Below are 27,586 nucleotides of genomic sequence, written 5' to 3'. Positions count from 1 at the left end.
ATGATAATCAGGGAGGAGGCAGCTGACTCGTCACAAAGTGAAACAGAATAAGAGATTGCGTGAATGAGCTGTTTATTTGTCATTTGCATTTTAGAAACAATATCTCCATGTATTTTGTGTATTTTTTGCTATGCCATAGAACACAGAATAGGGATTTAAACAAATTAAATTAATTGGTTTAGTAGAGTAACTGATTTGTTTCTAAATGAATCAATGTTTTTGAATAAGTTGTTTTTGAGATGTTTAATAAGTAGAACTAAGACTTAACCAAGTCTTCTACTCACCCTTTACATTTACTCACTATTTCAGAGACTACGAATGAGAGCTGTGACAAGCGAAATTCTAGCGCTGCTCAAGAAACACCATCGACCCCCAGTGATGAGGATGCAGGAGAATACACATCCCTCAAAGACACAAGAGAAACTACAAAGCAGTACGTTAGTGATGGGAGTGAGCAGCCTCTCCTCAAGTCTTCAGACAGCGAGGGTTCCACCAGTGGTTCTGAGTCAACCATAGGAGCCGTTTACGCCCATGTTGCCCGCCTTTCCAAAAATTCCAAAGATGAGGAGGACAACGCCTCACCGGAGAAGACAAAAGAGAAGACAAAGCCTCGTCCTCCAGACCCTTCTACCAAACCAAAGGTGTCCTGGATCCACGGAACATCTGGAACCAACCAAACAGAGCAAAGCCAGTCTCCGTCATCACAAAAAGAGAAGAAGAAGAACAACTCAGAAAGTTCTGGAAAGGTTGATGAGAAGCAGAGGTCAAAGGATAAGTCCAGCAAGAACCGTGAAAAGCATCAGGACGGTATGAAAGCAGATGGACCCGGATCACCAAGCAAAAGTAAATCACACAAAGCTTCAGATACCATTGAGCACCTCAATGGAACATTCCAGAACGCCCTGAAGAAGATCGGAAACTTCCACTCAGACAAGAAAACAAACGAGACCAACAAAGATCCACCCAAGAGCCCAAAGATCATGCATCCACACATGAACTCTGAGGCCGCCACGCTACTCGCGGCTCAGCTGAAGGAAAAGACCCAAAGTCTTAACCGGAATGAGAGTCTCACGGTGGGCATCAAGCCCAACGGTGTGTCAACACCTCACGCCAACCGAGAGAAACCCACCCCACCTCAAAAGACCAAACGCTCTGCAACTGGGACCAACAAGCCCCTACTTCCCTGCTCCAACAACCTCCAGAAGATGGTGGCTCCAGTTTCAGACTCTACACCTGAACCTAAAAGCCCAGAAAAGCTTGGGGTTAATGGGACCAGAGTTGAAGGAGACGCCACACCAAAGAAAACGCCCATCAAAAAACCACCGAGGAAGAAAGGAAAGGAGGGAACACTGGAGACGGAAGGCAAAACCACTCCAAAGACAGCCATAATGCCACCTCAGACTGTCAAGTAGTTCTTTGATCACATTGGTGCGTCCATTTTTGAGAATATAAATCTGCAGTTTTTCTTTCATTAAACATTATAAAGGAATTGGATGGATTTTTTTTTTTTCTTTTTTAATGGACGAGCTGCTTATGGGATTTAATATTTTGATGGATTGTGGTTTTACTTAACTCTTTGAAGACCAGGAATTGAAAACAACGCAGTGGCTTGTGTACAGTATTAAAAAGGAAGGTTAAATGATTTTAATGTAATAAGCTCATCTTGTATGCTCTCAGTTTTACATATGCATCACTCCACGTTCAAAGAGAGATTTTCCGATATTATCGTACTTGTGTGATCAGCAGGGTTTTGTGTCTGAAAGGTTGTATTTAGCACTGCATTCATAGGTGTAAAGAATGAACCAAAGGTACTTTAAAGGTACAGAAGAATGATTCCAATATTCATTTTCTCTCAGGCTGTATCAGTATATTCAATACATTGTAAATGATGTCATGAAGGAAATTCTCTGCTTGGGTTTTAAGACATGTCATTTGATTCACTTTCATCAGTACTTCACTTTGTATCATGCTTTTTAAGCTTAAATGGTATTTCTTGCAAATCCACAGTGATGTCTTTTCTTGATGTTGAAGCTTAGCACTAGTTTTTCCTTTACCCACGAAGTACACACAATCGGTAATGCATTATTTTTTTCAGGCCAGATAAACACCCCATATAATGACAATTTAGTTTGTTTTCTTGGCTTTTCATGCTGTTTATTTGATATTATAGTTCTAAAAGTTCCGAAATAAGTACAGTTATATACAATCTTTCTCCTTTGCGATAGATCTTGTACACTGGGGAGTTTTCAAATTCTCATCCAAATAAAATTCAGTCCTTGCGGAACTTCCTGATGAAATAGGAAATACACAGGAAAAATAAATTACAATGTTTCAATCAGTTTTGAACTTGTTTTAAATCAGTTTTGAATCCGCACTTAAATAATTATTAAACCAAGTAATTATATTATGCTTTGCAAATCTCACATGCTTTTCTGTACATGTTTCTATAGTATAGCTACGACATTAGTATAGTGCTCACTGGCATTTTATGAAAACAAATTGCATACATTATATATACTGTACACATACACACAGCAGTTGCAACCTACGACTTTTACCATCAAATATTATTTGTCCTGCCATAGAAACAATGAAATGCTTTAACAATGCCAGTATAAAGCAACCTAAGAGTCCGATTAAAGGTTATTAAAGGAGTTTGCCTTGACTATACAGTTGCAGGAAGTTCAGTGCAACCAACAAAAATGTTTTCTGTGGCTAAAATGAAAACAAGAATGGCTCATGACTGCTGTGTGTTTATTTTTTTGAGCTTACTATCTTAAACACCCTAAAGCACCTTTAAATACTTTTTAGAATGACACCAACAGAAAGAATTAATGAAAAACTGGATGGTTATTTTTTAACGAAGAACCTATGGTTAAATGTTCAATCTGGGTCTGCGGTATTTTTAAGCAAGTTCACTGAAAGCTTTTCAGTTGTTTGTACAGTAACTGCTATTCCCATATTAGGTACCTTATATTTTTCTACATGCTAAGATATTTTGTAACACTATTTTTACCCTAATTTGTAAGCTGTGCTTATACAACTTATATCTTGCTTTTTTATGTTATATGTGTGTGTGTGTGTGTGTCAAATGAACTGGTTTTCAATTTTGATAACATTTTGTTTTAATTTTTTTATGTGCAAGGATCAGGTACATTTGGATGTTTAAATATCTTTCTCTTTGCTCTCAAAATATCTTTTTTCACATTTCTCTGTGGATGTTATTGTTTGGCTTTTTTATGAACGATAGACTGCATGATGCAGAGTTCAGTGAGAGATCGCTGTGAGATATCTATGCATGTTAGCCCATGTTTTGGTTTTGCCGTTCTGTTACTTGGAACCTATGACAAAAAACAACTTTTCATGTTTTTGCACAAATCCAGAACTTTACCATCCACGGTATATGACTTTATGGGAGTATGAATAGCAGATTTTGTTTTTCTACTCTGACTTTGGCATGAGCTTTGACTAAAGTTCAGCCTTAAAATATGGAGAATTATCAGTAACATGCATTATCTTCATTAATAGTGTCCTGATTTTTGCCTTTCTATGTTGATGTGTGGTTGTTCAGTTACTGTATTTGAAATAAAATCAAACCTGTAGCTCATGAATCTACAGGTATCAAATGGCTCTCCCTTTAACATTCAGTATAATTTAATATAATATGATATAATATAATGTTCAACTAAGACACAAAAGACAAGATTTTACATTGAGCCAATGAAAGATTATTCAATTGTATTTTTGCTTAAAATTTTAATAGTCCATTTTACAAAATAAGTCATTAAAAGTTAAAAGTCATTAAAAAGAATTGGCCCCTATACTAAAGTGTTACCAAAAAAAACAATAATGATTTTTATTGTTTAGACAAAGCAGCTCTCATTCATTTCAAGATGATCCAGGATGTCTCTAAATGACACTCTGCTTTCTCAGTTGTTTGTTTTTTTTTCTTCTTTTTTTTGTCTCTCCCATCCATTTTCACGTTTATACAGTAAATGATATTTTACAGTTTCCGCTGACTCCTGGCTGCCTCTGTGCTCTGAGCAGGGGATCATGGGGAGGTTTTTTTCCTCGCGGTAGCTGTTGTAACGGTGGTCATATGCTCATCAAACTCTAAAGGACCCAGTGGACTCAACTGGCGAGCTCCTCTACTGGCACAACAGCCTCTTTCATACAGGAACAGTTGGAAGTTTGTGCGATGGGGCCCTGGAGTTAAAGCATCATGCGCTGCGTATGTGCGCTCCATTTTTCCTGTCTTTTTTAAGAGAGAGAGAGGAGGGCTTGAAGAAAGCAGCCAAGGCTTCGTGGGCAAAATGCAACACAGGCAAGGAAGATCATGTGATCTGTAATTGAAACCAGAGATATTTAAGCAGACATACATACACGTGTGCACATTTCCCAAGTCATGGCACTGCTGACATCGAGCTTCTTTTATTCGTTTTCATTTCAGTATGTATGTGGCCTGTTTTTGGTGTATTTACATTTATTTCCATAACAGCTTCACCGGCTGTTACGCGGCAGATGTAGATTCAACTTGCAACCATATAGTATAATGAATAAATATAATTAAAACATTTTAGAAAATTCAACAAAGAAAAACAAAAGACAAGATTTTGTACATACAATTCTACAAAAGAAAATGTTTCTCATTGTATTTTATTAAATGTTTCAAATTCATCTTAGTCCATCTTACAAAATAAGTTCCTAAAAGTGGTGGATCTGGCAGTTTCCCTTGTGAATCTAAAAAAATTCTGCTTCACCTTAGAAAAATTAAGTAATGTGAATTAAAAATGTGAGTTAATAACCTCTCTCTCTCTCTCTCTCTCTCTCTCTCTCTCTCTCTCTCTCTCTCTCTCTCTCTCTCTCTCTCTCTATATATATATATATATATATATATATATATATAAACAAATTATATTTCTAAAATTATGATAAAATAAATAAATATTCATATCAATATAATATTAATATTAAGAGTATTTTTGCTTAAAATAAACTGAAGACCAATCCCATTTTGGGGGAAAAAAGAGAAAACTAAATTAAAAGTGAGAAATAATTTAAAAAGAAAGTCAATTATTATTATTTTTATTTATTTTTATTTCTAAAGTAACAATTAATTAAATACATTATTCAAATTACATTTAAATGTTATTATTCTAAATGGTGATAAATTAAATATCATTAAATACAAATTAAATCCAAAGAGATCAAATCAAATAATCAAAAGTTATGAATTATATTTTGACACATAAAAGGATTTTTTTTTTTTTTCCCAATAACTGTCATTAACACATCCAGATGTTCAGAGCAGGTTTTCACATTATTTTTCATTATTCTCCAACAAAAAACATTTTGTCTACTGTACATTACACACAAATACACATATCCTAACTCCAAAATATTTTTTTCCCAGCAAAACTAGGTACAGTAGAGGAACGAGACTACTGAAACAGCACTCCAGCGCTGGAAAAGTCATTTAGGCCATGATTCCAGGAAAAAAAGTGTATTCCAGAAAGTATTCACAAAACAAGGCTTATGGCTTTCAAAAAAGATATGGTTTATGACTGTCATCTGCGACCGGACAGACAAACTGATATTTCAGAAGAGGCAATATGACAAATGGCGTGCCAGTCTAAACATACCTCTCCAAAACCTGGAGCACAATCAAGCAGCAGGACCATCAGAGTCCACAACCGACCCGCGGCTACACGCCTGTTCACAACCCAGCCGTTGCCATGCCAACAGGGACAGATCGCTTCCACATCTGGTAGTGATTTCAGCCCTTGTGAAAGAAAAAAAAAATGTATGTGTCAAAGCGAAAAAAGACAAATATTTTCTGCTATGCAAAGCAGAAAAAAGCAGAGGGTTGCGTTACACTTGAAAGAGGCTGAGAAATGTGTTTTGTTTGTTTATTTGCTTGCTTTTTCCCACAAACAGAATGGAAGCAATATTTCATACTTCTGCAAGTTATGAGAATTGAATGGAGCCAGGGGCGTAGCAGCCATTTTAAAAGTGGGGGGGACAGCTGTATGGTGATTTGACCCAAAGATGATGTTCATAATAAATTCTAAATAGAATACCAATTGGCATTTTACTTTTTCAAATTTGGGAACATGACATGATAGCTTACAGGAACCTATTTTTGTTAAATCTTACTCAAAATTTAAAAATACTGCAGAACTTTGAGACCAATGGGAGACCATCTATAATTTTTTTTTATTTTTTATGAAATAAAGATATTTTATGATATTTACAATATTTCAGTTGCACTACATATGAACAATAACTTTTTTTTTTTTTAACAGTTGGACAAAAACAGGTGTTAAATGAGTATACAGATTACATCTACAGTAATTTTATACAAACATACATTTTATGAAAAATATGAGACAGATGATCTGTGAAAAAATCAAGCTCCTCTGGCTCCTCCCAGTGGTCCTATTGCCATTTGCAGAAATACATCACTCCCGGTAAAAAAACAACCAATCAGAGCTGCGGTCCGTAACTTTGTGTGTTTTCAAAATGTAGAAAAATTTATATAATAAGCGAGTACACCATGAATCCATTTTCCAAACCGTGTTTTTGGCTTGTCCTGAATCACTAGGGTGCACCTATAATAAGTGTTTATATTCGGACTATTTTAGATTGCTTCGGGGTACCGCGGCGGAGTAACCCAGTACCTTTGTGATTCTTCATAGACATAAACAGAGAGAAGTAGTTCCGGCTATGATGTTCTTCCGCAAGACGCAAGCAGTTCTGTTTATTAACCGCTAGAGCGTCAAAAGTTCCCTACCCCAGATTTAAGATAGTCAATCTGCTTTTTTTATACAAATCTCACCTGTACACATTCTGGAGAGGTTGAGCAACTGACCCCTCTCTCTGCCAGTGACGTCACAGCCTGCCTTTCCTACAGACTAGTTAGGACATAAAGTAACAGTTATGAATTAAAAGAATAAAATTTGATAAAGTATTTTAAGATATTCGTTGCAAAACAAATATGATTTATTGTGAAATGATAATTTTACTCCGCGAGCAGCACGTAGACAAACAAAAGACAGCAGAAACCAATAACATTGTTACGTCTTATTTAGCAGACGCTTTTATCCAAAGTGACAATTAGGAGAGCATTTAACACACTGAATCCGGCGCGACGTGATTCATACGGGTTCAATAGGTTAAATCGTAACATGAAAACTTTATCGCGCGATTCGTGTCATCGCGACATACTGTAACATACTTACAGTGTGTGTTTGAAAAAAGGATGTAATCGTCCTTTGCTTTTTTCTGGGGTGCATTTTATCCCAGACGGCCTAATAGCAAAGTGAACGAACGAACGAAAATTCAGAAGAGCAACAAGAGATTTGAAGCTCATAGCAGACGCGCCCAGGAGATTATTCGCTCTGTGATTGGCTGAATGTTACTTCACTCAAATCTAAGTAACAAATCAGAGAACACTACAGGAAATATTCACGCTGGATCCTAAAAAAAAAAAAAAAAAAAAAAAAAAAATTAGCAGGGGTCAGAATCACCTGTTTCTAAAAGTGCGGGGACGTGTCCCCCCCGTCCCCCCCGGTTGCTACGCCCCTGAATGGAGCCAAGCTGGTCCTGACACGCTTAGTCTGTTTAAGCAGGTTTTTCATAGGAAACGGACTATCCAGCGGGTGATAGACTCCAGAGAGAAAATCATTGTATAATAAAGGCTGACAACAACATAACTTAAACATAAATCACATGCTTATATTCTAGGAGGGAAAGCAAGAGCTCTTCCTGTTCAGTAGGATGTTTGGTCTTTATGGGTTGTGCATCTTTGTTATTTTCTTATTTCGTATGGATCTCAAGAGTGATAAATGATAATGCAATGCTTTGGTTACCATATTCATCATTGCATATACACACTCTTCTGAGTTACTTCAAACAATAATATGGTTTTGCCTTTACAGTATATAATGTCAAAAACCAATTTTTGGGGCCACAGATGCACTTAGATACGTCTTGGTGTCAACGCTTTGGATAATAAAATATTAATGCAAGGATTTTAAGGAAACAAACATGTTTTGTGTGTGTGTGTGTGTGTGTGTTTAATGTTTGACTTCAAAGGTAAATTCTACATAAATAATACACCCAGTACTGTTTATAGGTTTGGGAGTATTTTTTTTTCTTTTAGTATTTTATAATTAATACTTTTAATTCAGCAAGGATAAATTAAATTGATCAGAAATCACAGTTAGTTGATGAATGCTCAGAAAAGTGAAATTCGGTCCCTTGCAACCTTTGTTTGCAGATGGTACATGGTTTGATATTTTATATGCAGCACTGGAAACCGCTAATAATTATGATTCTTTCTAAAGAAATATACAGTAAACGTATAATATAATAAATATGATCAAATCAACCACAGAAGACGTGACCTAATATGAATATGTGTTGTTATTCTGTTCAGAATATCTTAAATTATCAACTGATTATTCTGGACTCCTGAAGAAATTACTGTCACTGTAACTGAGTTTAATCATAACTACTAGTAAAATATCGAAGCTGGAGTCTTAAATCTTTCTAACAATACACGGTTTGTCCAGATCAAGTAAGAGTGTGATGTTTTAATGTGTATGAATGTTGTACAATGAGAATCAGCAGACCATAAGAGTTTAATGCAATGACATTTTGAACACTTAATGTTCCCAAAAACGGTTTGTATGTCTCCGATCTGTTAGAAGACCTCTAGCATCAGTTTTTGCCATGGTGTTTTTGCCCGTTCCTGAGTGGTCTGTGAATCACAGCATACGTGTCCATGCCATGTGTGGGCTATTACTGGAAAGACGCTTGGCGTGTGTCGTTGCCTCCAACCGCTGGATGCTGAGCTCAGCTCCTCAGCACTGAGATCATGTGTGTGTGTAATATACTGTTACAGGCTGAATCTGCCGGACTCAAACTGAGATATAAGACTGACTGATCTGAGGTGATAACAGAACACTTCATCATACAGTTAATGAGACGTGTGGCTAAAAATAAATGACTTACTGCACTCCATTTACTCTCTGTTCACCAGTTTGTTGATGGCTATAAAATGTATATTTTAATGTGCTCGGTTCCAGGCAAATGATTATTTATCATTTAAATTGTGTAAAGGTTTGTCTTTTATATGTCAAAAACACAGGACCAAGAGGTTTGCTGTTTTTCACATGTATGGAAATAATAAAATACATAAATCACATGGACTCACAATGAAGGGTTTACCCATGTCCTATATATATAACCTTTAACACATATTATGCACTGTGAAATAATAATTTTCCCCCCAATGCATATTAGGAAATATTAGGCAGCACAACTGTTTTAAAAAGTAAGGGCTTCTGCAAATTCAGATTTGCCATCAAAGGAATATTATCATCAATAATATCAAAGGAATTAATATATATATATATGTATGTATATATGTATATATATGTTAAAATGTATTTTAAATGATAATTTTAAATTGAAATGTTATTACTGTATTGTTACTGTATTGTATTTTTTATAAAACAAATGCAACCCTGGGTAAACATGAGATTTATTTCAAAGTATATATATATATTTTAAATCTTACCAACTTCAGATTTTAGTACATCAGTGTATATATACATATATACAAACATAAAAACAAATATTTTAATTGCTAATCATAATCCTAAACATAAAAAAATGAATTTTATGTTTAGCCTATATATTTTTAATGTAGGTATTTATCTTTAAAATTCTTCACACACACACACACACACACACACACACAAATAATAACAATAAATAAAGTATAATTCTGTCAAGTGTCAGTTATTTTATGATGTTATGGGTGATTGCTAGTAAAAGGAGGCACAACCAAATCTCAAACAAAATCTCATGATAATCAGGTCTCTGTATGGCTTGAGTGTCTTTTTTTTTTTTTTTTTTTTTTGACCAGTAAGGTATCAAAGATAATATGCAACACACTCCATAACTGTTAACAATAAGAGTTCTGTTACATTTGCGATGAAAAAGACTTGGCTCACACATCATCATGTTTTAAGCCGCTACATATAAAAGGCAAAGCACCTATGAAGAGATGAAAGTCTCCCATTAGTGAGACAGATATACAGGCTCAGCAAACAGTTGCCTGCACTTCTCTTTTTTCCTCTTTGTCAGCATATTTGTGTGTCAAGTTTATTCAAGAGGATCTGCCTCAAATGGAAAACTTTTCTGTATTTCTCCCCATCTTCTCTCTCTTTCTCTCTCTCCCTCTCTCTCTACATCCCTCCCACCTTCCCTCTTTTTCATTCCTTATCCTCTCTCTTTCTTCTCTTGCTCTCCCCCTCTTTTCCCTCTCTGAGAGGAGGAAGTAGTATGGTTTATTCAAGGCTCAGGTTTCAGGGTTTTTTTTGGTATTTTTACTGGCTCCGGAGAACAGAAGGAGAGAGCTGCTTCTGTAACCGTCACAGCACACAACAGTGATGAAGATTATACCAATATGGAAAACAGCTCATACACTAATTTCCTCTTTAGTAACTCTAATGAATGGCTCCTCTGCTTTTATACATTAATGCTGCTTGTTTAATGGTCTCACTATTAACTTGTTGCTTATTATAATGCCTATTATTAACTTATTGTCTGCTTAATAGTCTTATAATGCACACATTCTGCATGGCAATATTCTACATCCCTTAATCCTACCTAATACCTAAACTTAACACTTACCTTACTAACAATTAATAAGCAGAAAAATTTGCAGTTTATTAAGGCAAAAGTCATGAATTGGACCTTAAAATAAAGAGTGACTATTTTCTAAAAGTATTTCAACATATATGCAGTAAAATGACTGACTGTTAAAGAAATACACACACACACACACACACACACACACACACACATACACACACACACACACACCAAATGTTGATTTAATTTAGTTAACAAAAGTTGCTAAAGAAAATCCATTTACAACATTATTTTGGACAGCATCCTCATTTTACAGCATTTTTATATTTTATATAATAGATCATTATACATAGGGGTTTTAAACAAGCCCAATCTAAATAAATAAATACAATCTACATAAATGTTTTCATAAATTATATTTGTATCAATTTGCACTTTTCAATGGGAATATGGGGAAAATATGCTATACTTTTTTGCTCAAATATTAGAATGTATAAAAATGTATAATTGTTTTTTATACTTTTGATTAAATACATTTTTGTAGAGTCATTTTTGTCAGTATCTTTAGAGCTATGTCTCCATCCTGTTCTTCTTTCACACCCCCTCGTCTCTCTCTCTCTCTCTCTCTCTCACTCTCTCTCTCTCTCTGAGCCTCAGCCATTTCACAGAGCATGTGGTTTTCATTAGGAGAGTTGGATTAGAGCACAAGGGCAGATCTGCAATGGTGGCAATCCACACTCCTCTCCTTCTCTGCTTTCCCTCCATTATCTTATATGTGATCAGCTTGAGCCATTTCGCATTCAGCCTCATGATGTCAGCTGCAAATATATACCCTCAAAATCTAAATATACAAACCTGACCTGAGATTCCCATAATCCTCAACTCTGGCGGTTAGCATTTCTAATCAGATCTGAATACTACTCTTAAATATAAAGTTTTTTTTATTAGCATTGATGGTTCCATGAAGAACCTTTAAAATCCATGGAACCTTTCCAGGTTCTTTATAGTGGAAAAGGTTCTTTAGATGTTTAAAGTGTTCTTCACACCAAGACAAAATGGTTCTTTTAAGAACTGTTGACTGAAAGATTCTTTGGGAAACCAAAAATGGTTCTTTGTGAAGATCGTGTTCAGTGAGACACAGGAGAGAGTTAGATCCAATTGCAGGTATGTCTTTATTAAGGGTAATCCAAATCGTAGTCGAAAACAAGCCAAGCTCAACACCAAAAAGCAGTCAAAAAAAAAACAAACAAATGAGGGAACAGAAAAGGGAAAAGAATGGGAACTCGGAAAAGGAGGGATCTTGGAGAACGAGAAGATAATGAAGAATCTCAGAGGACGAGAAGACTGGAAACATGAAAGGTAAGGACTCCATACAGTCAACATGAAAAGACTGGTAAATATAGGGAGGCTAATGACAATTAAGTGAATGCACCTGGTGCAATTAGCAGGAGTGCAATTACTGTGATGAAAGGACAAGACTAGTGGAATTCTAGTGTTTACGGGGAAGTGTTTAAGGGGAAGTGAGCCCACTAGTGGACACCCAGGGAAACTGAGACTAGACAGCGTGACATTACCCCCTCCTCCACGGAGCAGCTGTCAGATGCTCCACCCGAACCCAAGGGAAGACCAAAGACACAAAGAGACCAGGAGGGAGGTGGAGCGGCGGAGGACCAGAGGGAGGGACAGAGGGCCAGGTAAAATGGGGAAACAGAGATAAGACGACCAGGTAAAATGGGGAAACAGATACAAGAGGACCAGGTAAAAATGGGAAAACAGACACAAGAGAAGTGCAACACAAAACAAGGAGTCCAGGAGGGAGGTGGACCGGTGGAGGATCAGGGGGAGGGACGGAGGGACAGGTCCTTAGAGGGAAACAGAAAGAAAGACAAAAAAATAAACACAAAAACACAAGTCCAGGAAGGACATAACTTGACGCCCACCAGGGCAGAGCAGAAGACCACCACATCCGTGAGGTCGAAACAGACACCCCCCGGGGGAGGAGAAGACCACCACATCCGTGTGGCCGAAACAGACGCCACCCAGGGCGGAGCAGAAGACCACCACATCCGTGTGGTCGAATAAACAGGAGGACAAGTCTGGATGGGCAAGTCTGAAACAGAGAACATGAACAAGTTAAGGGTAGCATCTGTGGCCACAACAGGATCAGTCGGGTGCTCAGAGAGTTCGACTGAGACATGACGAGACTCTGGAAGTTCCACAGAGGTGAGGAGAGACTCTGGTAGATCAGCCAAGCCGAGGAGAGACTCTAGTAGTTCAGCAGAGATGTGGAATGGCTCTGGTAGTTCAGCAGAGACGTGGAGAGGCTCTGGTAGTTAATCAGAGACGTGGAGAGGCTCTGATAGTTCAGCAGAGACATGGGGAGGCTCTGGTAATTCATCAGAGACGGGGAGAGGCTCTGGTAGTTCCACAGAGAATTGACGAGACTCTGGTAATCCCATGGTGTTTATACTGGATTGCAGAAGATCAATGCTGACTTGACTCTGCTCATGAAGATTATTGGTGACTTGCATTTGTTCATGAAGATCATTGATGACTTGTCTTTGTTCATGAAGATCATTGGTGACATGCCTTTGTTCATGAAGATCAATGGTGACTTGCCTTTGTTCATGAAGATCATTGGTGACTTGCCTTTGCACAGGAAGATCAATGGTGACTTGAATTTGTTCATGAAGATCAATGGTGACTTGCCTTTGTTCATGAAGATCACTGGTGACTTGAATTCTCCTATGAAGAACCCCGGTGACTTGACTCTGTCCTTGAAGATCACCAGTGACTTGACTCTGTCCTTGAAGATCACCAGTGACTAGCCCTGACTCTGGAAGGTCAACGGTGACTAGCCCTGACTCTGGAAGGTCGACAGTGACTAACCCTGACTCTGGAAGGTTGATGGTGACTAACTCTGGAGGGTCCACGAACACCTGACTCGACTCTGGAGGGTCAACCGGAACCGGACTCAACTCTGAACAGTCAACGGGCACCTAACTCGACTCTGAAAGTTCAACGGGAACCTGACTCGACTCTGGAGGGTCCACCGGAACCTGACTCAACTCTGGAGGGTCAACTAGAACCTGACTCGACTCTGGAGGGTCAACTGGAACCTGACTCAACTCTGGACTGACGGCCATCTTGGGTCGTGGCACTGAACCGTTGGCCATTTTGTGCAATGGCGCTGAACTAGCGGCCATCTTCTGTTGTGGCACTGGGCTGGCGGCCATCCTGTGCAGTGGCCCTAGGCGAGCGACCATCTTATGCTGTGGTGCTGAGCTGGCGTCCATCTTGTGTCGTGACGCTGAGCTGGTGGCCATCTTGTGCTGGGGCGCTGGGCTGGCGGCCATCTTGCCTCGTGGCACCAGGCTGGTGACCACCTTGTGCTGAGGTGCTGGGCAGGTGGCCATCCTGAGTAGCGGCGCTGGGCCGGCGGCCATTCTGCGCAGGGGTGCTGAGCTGGCAGCCATCTTGTGCAGCGGCGCTGGGCCAGCGGTCATTCTGTTCCTCACGAGCCCAGGGTCGAAGGGGGGCCATGGTGGAGAGGAATGCCGGACCTCCTCTCGACCACTAATTCCTTTGCCACCTCCCCTGATCCCACAGAAAACAACCAGGCAGGTTCATCTCAAAACCACTCCTATCCCGCTCGGTGTCTGGGGAGGAAACATAAAAAGACATACCTTCTGTGATCCTTCTGTGAATACAGACCATCCTTCTGTGATGATTGTGTTCAGTGAGACACATGAGAGAGTTAGATCCAATTGCAGGTATGTCTTTATTAAGGGTAATCCAAATCGTGGTCGCAAACAACCCAAGGTCAAAACCAAAAACAGTCCAAAACAAACAAACAAAGGAGGGAACAGAACGGGAACTTGGAAAACGAGGGATCTCGGAAGACGAGAAGATAATGAAGAATCTTGGAGGACGAGAAGACTGGAAACACGAAAGGTAAGGACTCCATACAGACAAACTACACCTGGTGCAATTAGCAGGAGTGCAATTATTGTGATGAAAGGACAAGACTAGTGGAATTCTAGTGCCTACGGTGAAGTGTCTAAGGGGAAGTGAGCCCACTAGTGGACACCCAGGAAAACAGAGACTAGACAGCGTGACATTCTTCCATGGCATCGCTGCAGTGAAAACAAAATTTTTTTTTTAAGAATTTGTAATTTTATCCATTCTACGAGAGGTTTTTATACTGGATAAAAGGTTCTTTAGATTATGAAAATGTTCTTCACATTAGAAAAACATTCTTTAAAGAACTATTGAGTGATTGTTTATTTTATTGTATTTTTGGCTGGACCAAAAATTTATAATCTTTTATGGCATCGCTACTAAATAAAATTCTGGAAGCTTTATTTTTAAGAGTGTTGAATCTTTCCATTCCTCAAAATTTACTTTATAATTGAAAAAAGTTTCTTAAGGTTTTGTAATTGTTCTTTTCACTTAAAAAAAAAAGAAAGAAAAGAAAAGGTTGTTTTAAGAGCTGTTAATTATACGTAATTTTTTTTTTTTTTTTTTGGTGGTAACAAAAAATGGTTCTTCAATGGCTGTGAAAACCCCTTCTGGAACCTTTATTTTTAAGAGAGCAAGAGAAACCTAAAATCATGGGTTAACCAAGTCTGCACTGCCAAATATAAATAATCGCCATAATTTTTTGGTGATGAAAGCTGGAAACAAAATATGAGTGCGTGTGTGTGTCTATGCCCTGAGGATCCAGACGTCCAGGATCAAACGATGCTTGTTTTGGAAACAGGGGGAAGCACTACCTAAATGCTGAGTGTGGAGAAAAACAACAGAGAGGGAAGGGGAAAGAGAGAAGGGGGAAAAAAACTAGATGAGAGGATGAGAGCCCAAAGGATCCAGTGGAGGAAATGACTCCTGCTCATTATGTGTGCTGCTGGAGAACAGCATGCTGGGAAACGGACGACAGCGATGCATGTGTGTGCGTATGTGAGACGAGTGTACAGGGATGGTGGCGCTCTCGTTTATGAGAGAGAGAACGGAAGAGCTCGTAAAAAAGCTTTTTGATGTTTAGCCAGAGGAGTGTGACTGATACTCATGTGTGTCTGAGTTTCAAGACAAAACTGCTGTTTGGCAAACTTCTGTTTTAATTCACATGATTTAACTCTATAAAGCATATCTGATATTCAGATTTCTATGGTCTGTAAATTAACAACATGATCAAAACCACCAATTGTACACAATCTACTACACATTTTCTGTTGCATGGTTGATAGATCACACTTTTTTTTAGAAAGTAAAAAGCTTTATGGGGTCACTTTAAAAAAATATCCACTTTCAGGCCATGGTTCATGAGTCTTTTTGCTATGAAATGCAAAAGTAAATGCAATACATTTTACTGTATATTCTTAGTAAAATTTCAGGATGAACTCTTACTGGACTAAAGCAATTTAGGCTTACTTGATTATCCATATGTTGCCAAGCAGCTGCATGTCAGACAAATGCTACTCTAAGGTTGCAAGGCTCTAGACTAGTTTTTTGCACTGGTGCACCTAACTTTTTTTTTTTTTTTTTTAGGTCCACCAGCACAAAAGTTAGGTTCACCCAAATTTTCAACCGCATCGTATTTAACACCGCAATTTTACAAGTTCACTTTTTTTTGTCCTTCACTAACTCTGATTGGTTTAAACCACGATATGGGCCAAATGTGTGTCTGTTGATGAACCACATCTTAGCAGACAGTAACTTAAACTCAACTGAGTCCAGCAGCCAGGACAGTAAATAGATCCTGTGAGGGCACCAGGGGTGGCCTAGGTGGATTGAAGCTTTTGTCACCCCTCTGGTAACTGACAATGAAATTGTGCTTTCCCAGGGACTGGCCATCCACTGCATCGTGATGTGCTGCGATTGCACTTTCAATTTGGAGGGTTAAAGCCTGGCAGTGGGAGAACTCGTGGGAAACCCCGAATCAACTCCAGATCAGCCAGACTATCTCGGGATTGAGTCACCATTCCCTGATGAACGTGAGTTGTCATGAGAGCATGTCAGCTGTATGATTGAGCTCCATCCGAAATGTTGACGGCATGCAGCAACTTGAGCCAGTGTCTGAATCAAGAGGAGCTACACATTCCAAAAAAGTAGTGACAGGTAGTAATATGAGTCCAGGAATTATTAAATGTACATATAAGGAAAAACTGGAGGACCAATTTGCAATTTATTAGGTAAATTGGAAACATGATTGGGTATAAAAAGAGCCTCTCAGAGTGGCAGTGTCTCTCAGAAGTCAAGATGGGCAGAGGATCACCAATTCCCCCAATGCTGCAGCGAAAAATAGTGGAGCAATATCAGAAAGGAGTTTCTCAGAGAAAAAATTTAAAGAGTTTGAAGTTATCATCATCTACAGTGCATAATATCATCCAAAGATTTAGATAATCTGGTACAATCTCTGTGTGTAAGGGTCAAGGCTGGAAAACCATACTGGATGCCCGTGATCTTCGGGCCCTTAGACAGCACTGCATCACATACATGAATCTAAACCGTGTAATAAACTCCTAACCCATTTTGAAAAAATAAAAAATAAAACAATCTTCTAGGACAACAGTGGTGGTGAAACTCAGGTCTCAGATTGACCGCTTAGTCACATCTTCGCAGAATTACAATGGGTTTAATGTGTCGCCTGCAGATATTATGTTTTTCAGGTCCAGAGAGGAAATCTGGGTCTTTTTAGAGGGAGATGACGATCTGACACATCAGCGCCTGGCCACAGATGTAGAGACAGACAGACAGATGGGGCCCCAGCTCAGTCTGTGGATGATAGAGCATGATGGTTTCACTGCTGCATTCCTATGGAGAATGGTTTATTTTCATTGGAAACATAATTGTCTGTGGCAAGAGTTTTGGAAATGCTGTTACCTAAAACACTGCCAGAAGTCCATCCTGTAGCATGATCGCCCTCTATAGGTGACCTAAAATCAACACACTGCTCTCTTTAAAAACGAGTAGTATTATGCAAGTGCAATGTAACTGAATACACCCATACAGAAGTAATTCAATTTGGTATGTATATAGTTTGCTTCTGTATGTAATTACACAGACTAAAGAGCTTATTACACACCAGAAGGGGGCAGAGTTGACCTTTTATGTCCTCGCATGCACTGCCTCGATCCTGGGTCCTCCTGTGACTACATATTTTGTAAATAATAAGTAAAATAGAGAATAAATTATGAAAACACTGAAGGAGATAACATCTTGCATTCAATATTAAAGCATTTCTGTATAATGTTATACATTTCTGTATAATGTTAAATATCATAGCATTTAATATTAGCAAAAACTGGAGTACATTACCAAGTCAACCAAATTTAACAATTTCCAAACATCATTTTAAATGTTACAGGAAAAAACCCAATCAATATCATACCCATATTTTTAAGGTTTCAATGATATTATTGTTGTGTTTATCCAAAGCAACTTAAATCATGAGCAATTTATCGAACAATGTAAAGTTTTATCCACAGCAATATGAATACCAAAAGTCAGATATTATTAATAGACATCAAATATTTCTATAAATATGGCACAAATGATGTACTTACTATGGCTATAACACACACACACACACACACACACACACACACACACATTTTAACATTATACATTGTATATTGTATTATACATTGTAAATTATTGCACATAATGCAGTTTCTAAATTATACAATTTATATTTGTGGTTCAAATGTGATCATTTACACAGTGGCTGTCATAACTTGTTTAATAAAATATTTATTTAAACATTAAATAACGAAGATATTATTAAATTAAAATATAATGCCGTGTTTAGTCTAATATTTCTCAAAATACTCTTCTCTAAACATTTCTTCAGCAAATAACAAGCTGTGGACAATGATGACTTGCCTGAGGTAAATGAAATGCTATGTGACATTTTGTTTACAAGCTGTTTTATTGACGTCTTTCCACAGTTGAAACACTGACTGAGCAATTACATAAGATGTCCAGTCATATTTATTTCGCGTTAAAACTAGTAAATATATATATATACACAGGTGATTCTCAATTAATTAGAATGTCTTGAAAAAGTTCATTTATTTCAGTAATTCACCTCAAATTGTGAAACTTGTGTATTAAATCAATGCACACAGACTCAAGTAGTTTAAGTCTTTTGTTGTTTCATTGTAATGATTTAGGCTCACATTTAACAAAAACCCACCAAATCACATCTCAACAAATTAGAATATTTCATAAGACCAATAATAAAAATAATAATAATTGTGAATTGTTGGCCTTCTGGAAAACTATGTTCATTAACTGTACATGTACTCAATACTTGGTAGGAGCTCCTTTTGCTTTAATTACTGCCTCAATTCAGCGTGGCATGGAGGTGATCAGTTTGTGACTCTGCTGAGGTGGTATGGAAGCCCAGGTTTCTCTGACAGTGGCCTTCAGCTCTTCTGCATTGTTTGGTCTCTTGTTTCTCATTTTCCTCAAAAGCCCATAGATTCTCCATGGTGTCCAGGTCTGGTGGGTTTGCTGGCCAATCAAGAACACTAACGCCATGGTCATTTAATCAACTTTTGGTGCTTTTGGCAGTGTGGGCAGGTGCCAAATCCTGGTGGAAAATGAAATCAGCATCTTCAAAAAGCTGGTCAGCAGAAGGAAGCATGAAGTGCTCCAAAATTTCTTGGTTAACGGATGCAGTGACTTTGGTTTCCAAAAAACACAATGGGCCAACACCAGCAGATGACACTGCACCTCAATTCATCACAGACTGTGGAAACTTAATATTGGACTTAAAGCAACTTGGGCAATGAGTTTCTCCACCCTTCCTCCAGACTCTAGGAACTTGGTTTCCAAATGAAATACAAAACTTGCTCTCATCTGAAAAGAGGACTTTGTACCAGTGGGCAACAGTCCAGTTCTTCTTCTACTTAGCCAAGGTAAGATGTCTCAGGAGTGGCTTAAAGCTCCAATATGGAGGAATTTTGTAATACAATTTCCGAAAATAACTTGCACAGTGTGATATATTTCCTCCAGTTGTGTACTTACAGTATCTCAAAAGTCTCCAAAGATTTTTTATTTCAGAGAAATTCCGATTTTAAATAACTGGCCGTCCCGGAAAAGAAATGTCGCCTCTCAGTGACGCAATGTCCGCTCTATACTTTGTTTCCGGTGTAGACCATGTGATGTTCCACCCATAGACAGTAAAAGAAATGGACACAGCGACCCCATTGGAACTCAATTGAGACAAATGAAGCCCAGTTTTAGCGTTTTTTAGCACTTCCGTTTCTGACGCGCAGACTCAAACAAAGCTTGACGACGTCAGCAACCTGTCTGACAGATGTTAATCTTCTAAGTGGCTGTGCGTGCAAACTGCCATCATTAATCTTGCAGAGACGGCGAGCTTGAGCGGGGAGTTCTTTGGCGTGAGTGAGCAGGAGTAAGTATTCTGATTCATTATTTTGTATAGTATTTTAAAATGTAACGCCAGTACGCCATATTAAGTTAATTGCCTGCTAGCTTCTCCTCCTGTCTGTACGGTAATGCGACAGAGAGCCGAGTGGTTATGACGCAATCGTTAGCCTATTTTTTACAAAAACTGTTTATACGGGGCCATAATGTAACATAGAAGGTAATGGAGCCCTTTATACATTGTCGTGTATCTTTAGAAATAAATAATGGACAAACAGAGTCTTTAAACGCCTCAGATGTAAAGTTATTCGCTGTCAAAGTGACGCCAAAATGAATGGGAGTCAATGGGAATGCTAACGCAAGTGAAGTTCTGCTAAAAGATGGCAGCCCCCACCCGACATCAACTTCCGGTCGAGTTCCTTGCCCCTTGGTTAGTACTCTCCTCAGCAGGTCCTCCTGAGTCTGTTCTCAAGCAGACAGGTGTACTCTTCTTCTTCTTGATTTATGTCGGAACACAGACTTATAAGCGCATTACCGCCCCCTATCTCTCAAATGGACCATTGGGACTCCTAATTGAGATTATAGATAGAGTGGTTTTGTTTCTGTATGCTTCTTTTTTTAATGTTTTTTTTTTTTTTTTTTTTTTTTTTTTAGCTGTGATTCCCATCCACTTAAATTAAAAGACTGATAGACTGCAACAGTTTCAGTTTAAAAATCTCAGTTTGTGTTCTACTGAAGAATCAAAGTCACCTACATCTTGGATGCCCTGGGGGTAAGCAGATAAACATAAAATTTTCATTTTTGGGTGAACTATCTCCTTAAAATGAAGGAGCACCATGAGTTCATAGAAGAATTTAAAAGACGTTTAAAGTTTAAACACTGCTTCATCACAGTGTTAGTCAAACAGCAGCTGTTGTGTTCTGACTCTGGTTATTCATCAGCAAACTGTGGGAGAATCTGACACAGACCCAGCTGCTCTGCGGTCTCAATTCCTTAGTTCTGAGAAGAAGAAAAACACATAAAAATACAAAAAAACTTCACAAAACATTTGACTTTATCAAAAAAATAATAGCTTTAAGTCCCTTTTTAAATAATAATTTTCACATACTATACTTTTTATCCAATTCCTCTGAAACAAAACCCAACAAATCGGCCAATCAGACTCTGCCACATGGTGGCAGATACCTATCAGCAACCCATATCTACAGTCTTGACCCTCATTTCACCAAAGGACCTCGATCATTTTGGAAACAGTGAGGTCTCCCATCCCAAAAACAGTATGTGGCTCACACTGCTGGCTATTTTGACTTTGTGTGCCACGGGGAGAAGCAATGGAAATGTCTCAGAAAGCAGCACTGAGAAGGAAAAGCTTGTTATAGCCAGAGGAAAACTTTTGGTGAGTGCTCAGTAATACATGTTTTATCACTAGATATATGCAAGAGTTTAGCTTAGGAAATCACTATCATTATCCAATGATGTGAGACAAACTGCATTAAACTATATTAGCACAGAAGCTAAAGAGATTGATGCATTTAATGTCAATTATAATAATGTATTAAGCAATACAAATATATACACCATTTTAATTTTTTTAAAGAAAGGTTACATTTGGTTACACTTTATTTTAAGGCGTCTTTGTTACAGTGTAATCATATATTTAAGTAATATTAATTAACTACATGTATATAGTGGTTAGGACTGGGTTTGTTTTGTGGTTACTTACATGTAATTATAAATAATTAATTGTTATTATAATAATAAGTACATGTAACTTGTAACAAGGAAACCTTAAAATAAAGTGTTACTTTGCATTTATGTGGTTGCATTTATTTGATTAAAAAAGGAAAAACAGAAATATTGTGAAATATTATTCTGATTTAAAATAAAATTTTTCTATTGTAATATACTTAAAAAGTAATTTATTCCTGTGATGTCTTTATTATTACTTAAAGTCTTCAGTGTCACATGATCCTTCAGAAATCATTCATAAATCATATTATTATTATTTATTTATTTTATTTTTTGTGGAAATCATGGTACTGTTTTTTTTTTTTTTTTTTTTTTTTTTTTTTTTTTTCAGGATTCTTTGATGAATAGAAAGCATATTATCATTGCAGAATTAATGAATCAATTTACTAAAATGATAATAATAATCCCACTAATACTATAATCCTAAATCCTACCGACCCCAAACGCAAATACTCTATTCAAAAACTCTATTCAAAATACTGTCTATGATACAATGTCAAGACCTAAATGAACATTTGATGACAGAGAACAGTGTTACTTGAGTTAAAACACTTGTTTTCAATGTTTTGCCTGTTGTTAATCTCTCTTCAATCCATTCCCAGGCTCCCAGTGTAGTGGGATGATCCATAAAGAAGATGCCAGAGCTCTACAATTTCCTTATGGAGCGATGGGCATTGTAGTATCCAGACATTACCAATGAAAATCACTCTTATTTTGTTGTAATTCCAATGTTTTCAGTTTAGTGCCATTAGTCTTTTTAAAAGAATGTTAAAAAGTATCTTCCATATTTCTTGGAAGATCGTGGCTCTGCTTAGACAGTGTTTGACATTTAAATGTTAATGAAATCTTTAGGGCTGCCATATGTTTAAACACTTAGAGGCCGGAGTCAAGCGCTTCATGGCTTCAGAGGTCATTTGCCTGCTGCTGTTAACCTTAACCTGCTGTTTAAAGTCACAACCTGGAGTTCGATTCAGGAGAGGAGAAAAACCCCCGCCTGATCTTCTACAACGAGAAGGATGAGGTAGTGAAGGTAAAGACAATATGATTTTTATTTGTTTTTATTTTTTAGCATTTGCAGTGTCTATTTCTTTCTTGAAAAACCTGCATGTCTCTGTACTTTTAAAATATTATTTAAATATAAATATCATTATCATGCATATGCAAGTGTCACAACACATCACAAAACCAATGATATGAAGGGGTTGTTTTTTTCCTTGTGTTTTTTTATTTTATTTAATTTTTTCACTATTGGCTTTTGTTGATTGTTGTAAGGGCAAGAGCAGCATGAATATTCTCATCATCTTCTCCTTTTGAGAAAAAGAAAAAAAAATTACAAGGGGTGTTTAAAGAAATTAATAAGTGTTATGTGATTATTTTCAAATTATTCAAAAAGAAGATAAAAAAATATTATAGCGTTTATTTATAGCAAAACACCTAAAAGACATTAGGACAATACACACTTGAAAATAACTGAATATAATGAATATAAATAACCATAACAATGCAAGAAAAAATTATTAAATGCAAAAACATTAAAAATGTAAAACCTTAAATGTAAAAATGAAACATAAAATTATGTTTAAAGTAAAAACAGAATGAATATAACTAATCACAAATATAAAATAGAAATACAAAAATAACAAAATAATAAAAGTGTAAAACAAATGTAAATTATTATTATTTATTTTTATAATCTGAAAATGAATGTAAGAATATACATTTAAAAACAGAACAGATATAACTAACTACAAATGTGGAAAGTAAAAATATAAATGCAAACACAATGAAAAAAAAAAAAAAAAAAGCCAAAAGTGTTAAAAAAAATCTTGATATAAAATGTTTAAAAAATATCAGAAAAATGAATACATTTTTAAGAAAAGAAATATAAATAATTTAAACAAATTAAACATTCGAATAAATGTAATAACAAACGTATAAACTATAAAGAAGTAATATTAAACTTTATTAAATTAAAATAAAAAGCTATAACTATTAAATATATAATTATAATTTAATTTAATTTAATTTAATTTAATTTAAATGTATAATAATACTATGACAATTATGAGATTTCCATCTTAGATTTCTCTGTATCTTTCACTCTCTGACCTCAGGTTGTTCCTGTGAAGAAGATGAAGGCAGATGAGATCAGCAGCTTGCTGGATTCTCTGGGTTTTTATAAAAGGTCACAGAAAGGCGAGGAGGTCCCTGAGGAGTTCAAACATTTCCCTTTAAACGCGCCTCGGGACGAACTGTGACCCCCCGCTGGTCAGCGCCGGAACTGCAGCCCGCCGCCAATGACGCGCAGAGTCTCAACGCTCAAAACACGGCCGGACTCTGCACCGAAACACACAGATGGCTGGAGGCAGTTCTAATCATACACACATTTACAATAAACTTCTCACATCTCTGGCTTGTGTAGCGTTGTTTCGTTGCGATTCATTAAAATGTATGAGCTTATTTGCTTTTCACAAAGGAAAGCAATTACACTACACAATAAACCCACGGAAAGATGCCATTAAAAAGAAAGTAGGCCATAGGTGGCAAGTCGCTGAAGCTGTCGGAATAAATGAGAAGCCTAATTGTTGAGTTTTGCATTTGTACACAAAATTGTTCCTCAAAATCAAGCTGTCAAGAATAAACTAATTAATTAGAATTCTATCATATTCAAACTGTGGACCATACAAAACAGCTCTCAAACATTCAAAATGCTAATCAGAGCTTCTGTGTAAATACCTCTTAGTTACTCTAAAAACACAATAAATATGGGACACAAACTTTTAAAATTTTTATTTATATATATATATATATATATATATATATATATATATATATATATATATATATATATATATATATATATATGTGTGTGTGTGTGTGTGTGTGTGTGTGTGTGTGTGTGTACACTTTATATTACAGTTTTATTTTAATTTTCTTAAATACATTTTCTAAATATATTCTGTATTAAATATAAACATCTATTTAAAAGTTCATGAAGAGTGTATGTACAAAAATGTATTTTATTTTCTGCTGACCTTGGTGACTGAAACTTAGTTAGTACACCATGCTAAGTGCTCTTTCTTCCTGTACTGTGCTGTGATAGTGTATGCTAGGCCTCGTCTCATCTCCTGCTACAGATGCTGCTATTCTTCAACATCTTCTTCCTCTTCTGGGGGATCTCTGAGGTGCTAATGTTGCATTAAAAGGTGCATTCAATTACAATCATAAATATATTTTTAGTAAACAAATCCATACTTTATTAGCATCGTATTATCAGAAGATCCTTGATTTTTCTAAATAAAACTGCACAATACGTTGTTAAAATATAATCCTCTAAATTAAAGTTATTTTAGTGTCATTGATATGTAAAAAAAAAAAATACATTTTAATGAAAATTATTAGTAATTTTGTTTTAATTTTTTGCAAATATGTCTATAGTTATTATTATTTATTTTATTTTTTTACTTTTTAGTTTTAGTTGTATTACTTCAAGTTAAACTAAAGTACAATTAGAAAAAAAGCTGAAAAAAGCTCTAGTTGCTTTGTTTTATTTTACATTTTATGTTTTATGGCTTTAGTTCATGAAAACATATCCAACACCTATCAACATCTGAACCAATGTTATTTTAATACCACTGATACAGTATTTTTGTTCACATTTAGAATTAGATTTTCATTATTTAATTTTCTCTCTTCATTTAAAGTTTAGCTAAAATGTAGTAATTTGTATTTTAGTTGAAATCTGAAATTTACAGAAAAATATATAGAAAATTATAATCCATATAAGTCTATATATTGTTAACAGATGTACATTACATTTAAATTAATTTTACGTTTTTATTATAATTATAAAAAAAAGTATTATTATTTTATTTCCGTTGATGTTTACACCAAGAAATGATTTTTTTTTTTTTTTTTTTTTTATTGGTTGAAGTTATAACCAATAACCCTGTTCTGAACTTCTGCAAAATGTAGAAGTTATGTTATAAATGTATTATAACTTTTACAATTATATCTTAAGTAGAATTATAAGTGCACTTTAGGGAAATAATAAAATGACAAACCTAATTGTTTAAAAAAGTAATAATAATAATAATAAATGAATTGAAAAATTGTGTTTCTATAATAACATGCAGAAGTCAGAAGTGGTCCAGAGAAATTCTGTTAACGACAAATTAGTTTTGAAATAACTGGAAACACTGGAGAGTTTTAGTGACTTTGCTGTCAGTGATTATTAAAATGAATGCAAGAACATCACAGGTTGGTAATAGCTGCAGCTGGCAGGCCATTAGCAGCACTGCAAGATAAACGGCTCCTGTATCCATGGTGATGGTCTGCCTTTGTGAACTGCACACTGAAGTTCAAGTGCTACTGTAATATATTCTACCTTTAATAGCTCAGCTAAATCACAGCAATTCAACAAGATACTGCTGTAATTATCATTTCTGATGTCAAGACATTAAGGATCTTCACTGCACTCCTTCTCACCTTCTTGTAATAATATTTGGATAAGCAGTATTTTTTTAGGTCAGACTAGGATTGTGGCTATTCTAAGATCATATTTCAGCTAACCTCGGTTTCTTTCTCCATTTCCATAGCTCTGTTATATGCCAGTGTATTACCAGCGTCTGCTGGTGATGGGGCTGGTTCCGATCAGCATATTCAAGGTGTTGCGGGTGTATCTCGGTTACTCTAGGAATCTCAAAGAGAAAATAAAGCACAAGAAATGTTAGAAATCATTAATCTGAACAATGCTCATTATACGCTCAGAATAAAATGATCAGAAAGTGAGAACACAATGAGATTAAATGCACATACTCACACTTCACTACTGGTAAATATTTTTAAGTTGCAAGATAAAATAAATAAATAAATAAATAAATAAATACTATTTGTTTATAAAAAAATTAAAAAATAAAATAAGAAATCACTTATCATCATTAAAATGATAACAGTACAAGTATCTTTATAATTAAGGATATCTAAAAATATCTAAATAATATCCCAAAAATTTTACACACACACACAAATATAGTAAATTTACTTGAAAAATGACATAAAATACATAAAAAAATAGACTTTGCACAGTGTCTGTGCAAGAAGGCTCACTGGGGGAAACGCATACTTGCGTAGGTCCCGCGGCCAGCTATGTGCCAGTGCGTCCGAGCCGAGAGTACCCTCGGTCAGGGAGTAGAACAACTGGCAGTGAGAGGTCTCTGGAGAAGCAAACAGGTCTACCTGAGCGGCTCCGAACCGTCTTCAAATCAGCAAACCCCTGAGACTGCATGCCCGTTGTATGTGGCCCCCCAGCCGGTGGTGGAGGCATCCGTGTAAACCACAGCATGCCTAGAGATCTGCTCTAGGGGCACCCCTGCCCGGAGAAATGCAAGATCTGACCACGGGGTGAGGGTTTGGCGACAGGCCGGTGTAACTTGGACCCGTTGACTGCCACGCTTCCACGCCCACCTCGGGACTCGGCCATAAAGCCAGTGCTGGAGCGGTCTCATATGTAATAGGCCGAGCGGTGTAAGTGCCGCTGCGGCCACCATATGCCCTAGGAGCCTCTGAAAGAATTTCAGTGGGACCGCTGTCCTGTCTTTGATCGTATTCAAGCAGGCTAGCACCGACCGCGCACGTTCCTCTGTGAGGCGTGCTGTCTGTTCGACCGAATCCAACTTCATACCAAGAAAAGAGATCCTCTGCCTCGGCGAGAGTTTGCTCTTCTCCCAGTTGACCCGAAGGCCCAGCAGGCTCAGGTGCCGGAGCACCACAT

The 27,586-nt window shown here is 36.8% G+C and overlaps 1 protein-coding gene and 1 pseudogene across 1 annotated transcript in view; both read left to right on the top strand.

Moving 5' to 3' along the window:
- LOC127957320 (scavenger receptor class F member 2) overlaps positions 1–3,630 on the top strand; it is a 34,611-nt gene extending 30,981 nt beyond the window's left edge. Inside the window, exon 11 of the mRNA XM_052555812.1 lies at positions 310–3,630. Coding sequence (XP_052411772.1) covers positions 310–1,412 — 1,103 coding nt within the window. The 3' untranslated portion in view covers positions 1,413–3,630. The remainder of the gene's footprint in view (positions 1–309) is intronic.
- A 17,590-nt stretch (positions 3,631–21,220) lies between these two features.
- Positions 21,221–24,225, top strand: LOC127957344 (selenoprotein M-like; annotated as a pseudogene).
- Positions 24,226–27,586: the final 3,361 nt, after the last annotated feature.

The sequence above is a fragment of the Carassius gibelio genome, chromosome B5, assembly GCF_023724105.1.
Source record: "Carassius gibelio isolate Cgi1373 ecotype wild population from Czech Republic chromosome B5, carGib1.2-hapl.c, whole genome shotgun sequence".
Lineage (NCBI taxonomy): Eukaryota > Metazoa > Chordata > Actinopteri > Cypriniformes > Cyprinidae > Carassius > Carassius gibelio.
The sequence above is the reverse complement of the archived record's forward strand: the minus strand, read 5'-3'. Positions and strand labels throughout refer to the sequence as shown.